This window comes from Echiichthys vipera (assembly GCF_963691815.1).
Source record: "Echiichthys vipera genome assembly, chromosome: 15".
NCBI classification, from domain to species: Eukaryota; Metazoa; Chordata; class Actinopteri; order Perciformes; family Trachinidae; genus Echiichthys; species Echiichthys vipera.
This window is the reverse complement of record NC_139840.1, coordinates 23194706-23203820: the sequence shown is the minus strand read 5'-3', so window position 1 is coordinate 23203820 and position 9115 is coordinate 23194706. Positions and strand designations below refer to the sequence as shown.

The following is a 9115-nucleotide window of genomic DNA, read 5'->3' as shown; positions in this document are numbered from 1 at the left end:
TGTGTGTGTTTAACCTGTATAATAATAATAAGTGAAAACATTTGAAAAAAATTGAATTTCCCTTGCGGGATAAATAAATAAAAGGAAATCTTCTTCTTCTTATGTCCATATGTTAATGAGGCAGGAGGTCCCATTTATCCATGCATTTATTTCTGTATTTTCTATTAATTTATTTATACATTTATTTATACATTTATGCAAGCATTTATTTATTGAGACTTAAGCATATTTGACAAGTGAATGTATATTTGAAAAAACGTTTTAAAAAAAAGACGCTGGATACATAATATCGCGGTAATTTACGAGACTTGTAGCTGAAGTACAGGTGAAGCCATTTTGGGTCTACATTATCATTGCTACCCATTGTGAACGCACGTCTATGTAGATCCAAAATGGCGTCAGTTGCTTCTTAAGCGAGAGCTACGAGATGATGGCCCCAATTTTCACCAAGTCAGACAGTCGGTTGAAATTATGGCGTCCGGCAGTACCGGGAGCAGAGTGTCCTGCGGGAGAGACCTGAACTGTGTGCCGGAGGTAGCCGACACTTTAGCAGCGGTTGCTAAACTTGGGTGAGAAGAATGCTACACCCTGTAATATTATTTTGTTAGTGGAAGATAGTTTACGATGGTTGCGCGCTGGGTTGATAGCACAATGTCAGTGCGCGATGCTTGGTAAGCTAACCGGTGAATTATCAGCACGTGTCTAATCACAACGACGCTTGGTACTAGTGTGAAGTGTTCGTTATACTCCTACGGGATGTTATGGTAGCGTTTTGTGAGCTGGCCGGAGGAATGGTTAAGTAAACTGCGTTTGCGTTTCACCTCTACGTGACATTATAAGTCATATTAATGTTGAAATTGTGTTTTTCCTTTCTCTGGTTGCCAGGTTTGACTTCCTGTGCATGCCCCTTTTCCACTCGAGGTTCACAAGAGAGTTTGAGTTGGAGCCCGCTAAATCCCGATCTGGTGCCCATACCCGGTCAGACCTGCTGCTGTGTGGAAGAGGTTTGTCCTCCTTAACGCCTCCTTATTATTATCAGATGAGCAGGCGTTAGTTTATATTAACTTTTAACTGTAAATAAGAGAATTAGCCCTGTATGCTTCAACAGGCCCCTGATGGATGGATGGATGGGGGATTATGATGGTGAAAACAGTGGAACCACAAAGCTAGAAAATCATATAATCATATCAGATAAATGTTATTTATAGTGCCAAATCATAACTATAGTTATCTCAATATACTTCACATACAGAGTAGGTCTATACCACACTGATTTATTTATGCTTTAGAGGCCCAAGAATTCCTCCACGAGCAGCAGCAAGTCCACCATCTATAATAACAATAATAATATATAATAATAATATATGTATTTATCCAGCAATCTTGTGCACTCAGTTGCAATGAGAACCTTCCTATGGACAATATACTTAAAATACTAATGTAGTATCAGACACAATAAATTGCATCATAATAGATTGCGCTTGTGTGACAAAGCTCAAGATGCAAATATCAATGTATTAAAAGTAATGTCAATTATGCGTGACTTGGCTGCTGTAACTTTGCTTTTTCTCATTGAAGTTTCTATCATTCAGGGTTCGTTCAGGTGCTTGAAATCTTTAAATGCTTGAATTTTAATGTTATGTTTTCAAAGTTTGAAAGTGCTTGAGTTTTGGATAAAGTACCTGACAATGCTTGAAATTGTATCCACGTTTCTTTCACAACACATAGCAATAGAATAGAAATATAATTTAATTTCTTATACCTGTTGTATAACAAAACATTTTGGTGTTTATAGTGTTATACCATCTCATTTAAAATGATTTTAATGGGAAAATTAAAGGTGAAATAATTTCAATATTTATGTATTCGTAGAAAAATGTAATTTACCACAACTGTAAGAAGTGGGAAAAGCTTGAAACGGACCTTGCAACTGCTTGAATTTGACCTTGGAAAACGTGTACAAACCCTTCTCGTAGCATCACTCACTAACAAAAAGGATTGTCCTGGAAACCCTGGACATTTAGAGACGAGTTTTCCAGTCTTGTAAACACCTTGAAATGTATTAAAATCCCAGTATATCCTGGATATAATCCAAGTTATCCTGGAAAATGACTGCGTCTTTCCCTCACTTTGACATCTCTACATTTAATTCATGTGTTTAGGTCCTGTTTGCATATCTGATATCTGGCCTGTTTATGTAACATGTATAAAAACAGAGTGAAAATTGAGTTCCCATTCGTCCTGGAAAACCTGGACATTTAGTGACTAGTTTTCCACTCTTTGAAACACCTTAAAATGTATTTAAATGACCAAATATCCTGGAAAGAATCTATATTTTTAATCATGTACTCTCAGATAGCCTTCGTAAAAGTAGGTGTGTACCAGACGTCCTATATTTTCCAAAGGAAATTCCAGGAAATCACCTGGAAAATGATTTCTTAAAAAGTGTAGGAACCCTGATGAGATTAACATAACAGTAATATGATGTTAAATGTCTGGCCTTTTTTGACACTTGGTTTGCAAAATAAAGGCCATTAAAATTGATATGATGTTATTGAGATCTCGGATGACTCATGGGATTTATAAAATACTGTAATAAGTCCAATGATGCCTTTTTAAAATAATACATTGTGCTTTGTCTAGATTGGAATACTCTTATTGTCGGAAAGCTCTCCCCATGGATCGACCCAGATTCAGAAATCGAGGCAGAGCGCAGAAACTCAGAGGCTGTAAGTTCCTTAACTTAGAAAATTTCTTTGATGTACTTGTGGATGTTGATGCTTAAAAGGGTTCTTTGATCACCAGATTTTATGGCATGAGCGAACTTATCTGTTCTAGTCTCTCCTGTCACACACACACACAACCCACTGGATCTGTCTCGTTGAATCATCCCGTCATGCTCTCGTTGTTCTCTTCCCTGTGTTTCTCACCAGGCTCTGGCACAGGAGTTAAACTTCTCAGCCTACTTGGGTCTGCCCGTCTTCATGATCCCTCTAAGGGGCCCTCACTGTGCCAATCTTGCCCGTGTGCTGCTAAACCACATCCACACCGGACACCACAGCTCAAATGTAAGGCACAGCATTATCAAGCTCAGAATGCACATGTAGATTGCTTTTTTTTATCATCTAGCAGAGTAGTCAGACATGTAACTGAATTCATTAGCTGACTGTTGTTGTTTTGTGTCTGATTAGTTCTGGGTACGTGTCCCGCTGATTGCATCTGAGGACATGCGGGAAGATCTGATTGAGAATGAACCGAGCCCTTGTACTGATGACACAAGTGTTGAGGAGAAAACCTGGAGCTGGTTCGTCTCACACCAGTCCACTTCCTAAGCAGCCGAGTGCTGTCTGCATGCTAAAACTGCTGTCATTGATTTCCTTTAACATTGTGACTCACTTTGTTTACTTGCCTCTGCTCCTTTAGGTGGCACTCATTCAGAACCCTTTGTGATTACAACAAGAGGATCTGTCTTGGTGAGAAAGAGCACACATTGAAGCACCAGCCTGGGGAAAAGTTGGTGCATTAAGAAATAATTACAGTCTTGTCAGAAACTGAAAATGTACTCTTTTGTGTTCCTGAAGCTATCGAAGTCGGAGCAGACATGCCGTCAAACGCCGTGATTGATAAGTGGCTCGGGGAACCTATCAAAGCGGCCATACTCCCCACCAGCATCTTCCTAACTAATAAAAAGGGCTTCCCTGTTCTGTCAAAAGCCCATCAGCGAATAATCTTCAGTCTTTTCAAGGTATAGTTCTACACATCGGACTGAAATGAATCACCAGCCAAATGCGGACGTGTTGTTTTTAATAAAGGCAATCTGTTCTCTTAGTTGGAGGCCCAGTTCATCTTTACAGGCACCAGTCGCCACACTGAGAAGGACTTCCGCTCCTACCTGCAGTACCTGGAATACCTCAACCAGAACCGGCCGGCACCCAATGCCTACGAGCTCTTCGCCAAGGGCTATGAAGACTACCTGCAGTCTCCCCTCCAGGTAAGGAGGTGCTCATTTGTTGTCACATTTAAAAAAAAAAGAAATTAAAAAAAAAGCTTTTTTTTTTAGCCTTCTGATGAGAACTGAATGGATGTTTTTCCTCTCTTTAGCCACTCATGGACAACCTGGAGTCTCAGACATATGAGGTGTTTGAGAAGGATCCCATCAAATATTCCCAGTACCAACAGGTAAGACCATTGAACCCTTGGGTCAGCCATTCAAAACACACACCTCTCCTGCTCTGTATATGCTGTGAACTCAGTAACAGCATCTACACTGTTGCTGTGTAAATCTGAATTAATACTAACCGCTTCTGTGTGACGTAAATATTGTGTCCAAGTTGCCGGCTCATTGTGTACGGAAAAGTGTGTTTATTTATAGAGCACATGTTGCTTTGATAACATTCAAGACAAACATAGTTATAGTATTAATCTTAACCATTCTTACACTGAGCTTTCTTTAAGAATATTTCATTTGCTCTCTAGTTACTGTTTGCATTCATAACTGAAGGGAGAGCTTGTATGGACAGGACAGATTGTCACTTCTTTTTTTAAGTGAAGGTAGTGTTGGACACACAACATATTGGTACTTGTGCTTTGTCCTTGTGTCTACAGGCTGTATATAAATGTCTACTGGACAGAGTTCCAGAGGAGCAGAAAGACACAAACGTCCAGTGAGTATCTGTATATAAACGATTCCAGTCTAGAAGAACATGTTGGGAGCTTCCTGGACTCAAAATGAATTGGTTTGAGGTGCTTTATTTGGATCAGCATACCTGTAGTGAAGCCAAAAAACTCCAAGGCTCAATCTTTTTAACAATTTAAATTATTTTATCAGATAAAGCTCCATATAATACCTCTCCTAGTTAAACAGGGTAACATACTTGAGGAAATGATGACTGTGATACAACTCCAGGGACAAGATAGGTGAGGCAGTGAGTGCAGCTGCCTAAAAAATGTTGTCGCTTTCTCACAGGGTGTTGATGGTGTTGGGAGCAGGTAGGGGTCCCCTGGTCAATGCGTCCCTGCGTGCTGCCAGACAAGCAGACAGGAAGCTTAGGGTGTACGCTGTGGAGAAAAATCCTAATGCTGTGATCACGTAAGTAGAATATATGTCAAGGTCATGTATGTGGAGAAAAGTAATGCCTTTGTCGTTTAACTTTTCTCATCCAAAGCAGGGGTAGCCAACGCTGCTCCTGGAGAGCTAATGTCCTGCAAGGTTGAGGTTTCTCCCTGCTCCAACACACCTGATTCTAATGATTATCAAACCTTTGGCAAGCTTCTCCTGCTTGATTACGAGCAGATCATTAGACTTGGGTGTTTTGGAGCAGGGAGAAAACTAAAACATGTGGGACCGTAGCTCTCAAGGAGCAGGGTTGGCTACCCCTGATCTAAAGCTGCCAGGATTAGTCTGATCTTATTGGCACCAATTTATAGGGCCTAGAAATTTTAAACGCTGGCAATGGTTGGTTGATTTCATGCACACATGGGTCCGTTCTTGTTCAGGCTGGAGAACTGGCGCTTTGAAGAGTGGGGTGATCAAGTGACAGTGGTGTCCTGTGACATGCGGGATTGGGCAGCACCTGAGAAAGCAGATATCATCGTCAGCGAGCTGCTGGGATCGTTCGGTGACAATGAACTTTCCCCTGAGTGCTTAGATGGAGCGCAGAACTTTCTCAAAGGTATTTCAGTGTTGTGGTCAGAGTGAACTGTCTTGGTTGCCCTTGTTTAAATGATTAACTACATATGAAGACGATGCAAGTGCAGAGTCATTGAATGCAGGCTGCGTGTCAGTTGTTTGCCACATCAAACATGAGGAAAGCGTTTGTCATCCTCAATTACCTTCCACGCTTCCTTGCATCTCCAATCACTTTTGTCTTTCCCCTTTTCCTCGTCTGGTCACGTCAATCTCAGATGACGGCGTGAGCATCCCCAGTTCCTACACGTCCTTCCTGGCCCCCCTGTCCTCTTCTAAGCTTTACAACGAAGTACGCGGGTGTCGGGAGCGTGACAAGGACCCAGAGTGCCACTTTGAGACGCCCTACGTCGTGCGCCTCCATAACTTCCACCAGTTGGCTGATCCCAAACCGTGCTTCACCTTCAAACACCCCACAACAGGTAAACACAAGCACGAAACAAGAACACTCTGACATAATGTGTTTTTAAATATGTTGAGCACCCTTTTTCTTTTTCTTTCAGATATGAACAATAACCGGTATCAGTGCCTCAGATTCTCAGTGGGTTGTAACACAGTTCTCCATGGTTTTGCTGGCTACTTTGAGACCACACTTTACAAAGATGTCACACTCAGTAAGTCATCTTTTTATGTAGAGGATGTCTTGTTATGCTAAGATAAGTTCTAAATATTAATGTTTATATTGTGTGTGTGTGTTTTTGGCAGGTATTAAACCAGATACACATTCACCTGGTATGTTCTCCTGGTTCCCCATCCTCTTCCCTCTCAAAGTAAGTTATTTAACTTTTCAGTGGAATTCCGTTGCTAGGCAACATCCTGTCCTTAACTTCCTGTCAGCTGCTGTCATTCGCATACACTGCAACAAGGGAACTATGACAGAAGGAACAGTCACCAGGGCAAGCAGTTGAATTTTACATGTATTTTTTAATTTTTATTTTGTTATGAATAGCTAACCAGCCCTTTAACTGTTAATGACATTTATTAATATTAAGGAGGGCTATCGTTAGCCAGCTCTCTCAGTAATGGGTCTGGTCTTGTATCGTGATGTAGCAGCCATCTTGGACAAACAGGACTCGGAGCTAAATGCAGCTGCTGTGATCTGTTTGGAGGCAATAACCAAGGAAAACAAACATGCACATTAAGATTAAAAAAATAAAATCAGTCAACTTTACATAATGTTATATTTTGTGGAAGTGTTTTAGTAGTGTAGTGGGACTTACCATGTCCGCCCCATTTAACTTCAATAGAACTGGCACCAATGCAGAATTCCAATGACTTATGTCCGTTCCTTTCATATTTTCCTCAAACTGCAACAGCAAATACACTGGAACACGTTTAGAATGTTTGTTTACAACTGTGAAATGGTCGATACAGTTCTTTGGTATTCTGCATTTAACAGTTTTTACAGGGTTCCTATGGGTACTGGTAATCCTAATAAACTTTTATTTTTTTTGGAGGGTGATTTGGATTTTGAATAATTTAGGTTACGTCGGAGGCCAGGTCTGCTAACAGCTTTCTACAGAAGACTGACAAATTAAAAAGGAAAACAACAGTTTCATGTTTCAAAATGTGTGATCTGTCATGAAACATACTTTTGGTTGTTTATAGCAATAATGTAATGTGATAAATACAGTATACTGTATGTACTGTATATAAATATGTGCTTTACTACAGCTGTAAGTTGCTGAAAGCTTGAACATACTTTGAAGCGCGTTAGGCCCAGTCCACACAGAGACACATTTTCCTGTAATCGCACAACTTTTGTATTGTTTCGGCCGACCATCCACACAGAGGCCGCGTTTTGTGAGCCTGAAAACCGTATCTTCTCAAACCGGGTCTCAGTTGGTAGATTGGAAGTCGCATACTTTGTAAAGCGATGACGTCATCACCCCAGCCCCTCGACCCAACCTCTAACCCTGCCTTACACGCATGACCCTTCTCTTCTCAGTTTTTGGTGTATTTCTGTGGCAGTTACAGTGCCACATATAGGCCAGGCATGTGTACTACATCGTTTTGAGTATGTTGCACTCGTTTCGTGTGGACGCAGATACTGTATTTCTTGAGCCGAGGCAGTGCGGACAAAACTTTTTAAGAAAGACGGGGTAGAAAAGATTGTTTTCGTTCGTGTGGACGTACCCTTAGTTTGACTTAGGAAAATGTGTATACATTTGCATTCACCCATTAATCCTCCCTTTCTCATATTCTTCCTTCCAATAGCAACCCATCTCCATATCCCGGGATGAAGACGTCGCAGTGCGATTCTGGCGCTGCAACAACGGGAAGAAGGTGTGGTACGAGTGGGCCGTGACCGAGCCCTCCTGCTCTGCCATCCACAATCCGTCCGGACGCTCCTACACCATCGGCCTGTGAAGATGACCCATCAGCACACATGTTTTTGGTGGTAGTTAGTGTGTACACCATGTGTGTCAAACTGATCCAGTAAAGGGCCGCTGTGGCTGCAGATTTTCATTCCAAGCAAGAACACACCTGACTCGACTTACTCAATCACCTGAACTGCCTTCACACAGTTGATTTGTTGGACCAGGTGTGTTCTTGCTTGGTTGTAATGAAAACCTGCAGCCGCAGCGGCCCTTAACTGGATCAGTTTGACACCCCTGCGCCATTGCAACCTGGAATTGGGCTTCAAAACCTCTGAGGAGGCACTTTCTGTGCTTTTGAGAAGTCTATTTCATCAGGCAGGGACTACCACCTGTACACAAGAGTGTAATATTGCTGTGAGATTGGCTCATTCAGATTAGGTCAAACCTCTCGTATTTTACAAAAAAATCCCCTACGGTTCTGAACAGGCGTTGCAGAAGTATACTCTCAATCCAACAGAACCTTTGCCTTATCGAACACACATTCCATACTGATACTTACCGATTAAACACGCTTCTCCTCAACACGAGGGGCAGAGGAAGGTTACGCTATTCAGGTCACATAACATATTGTTTGGGGCCTGTCTCTTCACGTCTTCATTTTGTTTCTGTATGTTGGATCCATGTCAATAAAACAATGTAATGGTCTCCCTATCCTCTGTACTTTATTTATTACCACCATGCGCTGAAAGTTTTGGGGAATTCAAATAATTTTAGAATGACAGCAGAAGCGGCATTTGTTTGCTTCATAGTGAGCATGTGAGTTATCCAGTGGATGTCGCCCTCAAGTGACAATCTATTCATGACTAGAGCTCCAGAAATCTATATTGATTCGAAATGGGAGTTTCTGCTCTTTAATGGGAGCCAGATCTCATGGCTCTGTTACTTTCCGAGAGCCGTTCAAAAGAGCCACTAATTGTTCCTTTTTTAAATACTTTTCTAGGGGGTGGAGGTTACTATTGATCTGCACATATTAACCAGGCATTGGACATGCACGCCTGCCTGTCATACATGTTGGATAAAAGGGTTTATTAAAGTGTTTTCAGTGTAA

The 9115-nt window shown here is 41.4% G+C and overlaps 1 protein-coding gene across 2 annotated transcripts; it reads left to right on the top strand.

Annotated features, from left to right (window-relative positions):
* The first annotated feature begins 443 nt into the window (after positions 1-443).
* Positions 444-8712, top strand: prmt5 (protein arginine methyltransferase 5). Of its 2 annotated transcripts, none has more exons than XM_083928402.1 (16): positions 444-569; positions 886-1004; positions 2644-2729; positions 2934-3068; positions 3192-3304; positions 3424-3473; positions 3582-3745; positions 3830-3991; positions 4102-4179; positions 4606-4664; positions 4967-5089; positions 5497-5672; positions 5905-6108; positions 6190-6300; positions 6392-6456; positions 7904-8712. In XM_083928402.1, exons 1-16 carry the CDS (start codon positions 472-474, stop codon positions 8054-8056), a joined length of 1896 nt encoding a protein of 631 aa, XP_083784528.1. In that variant the 5' UTR covers positions 444-471; the 3' UTR covers positions 8057-8712. The 2 variants fall into 2 exon arrangements, with proteins under 2 accessions (XP_083784528.1, XP_083784529.1); XM_083928403.1 differs by lacking the exon at positions 444-569 and adding an exon at positions 705-794.
* The last annotated feature ends 403 nt before the right edge of the window (positions 8713-9115 follow it).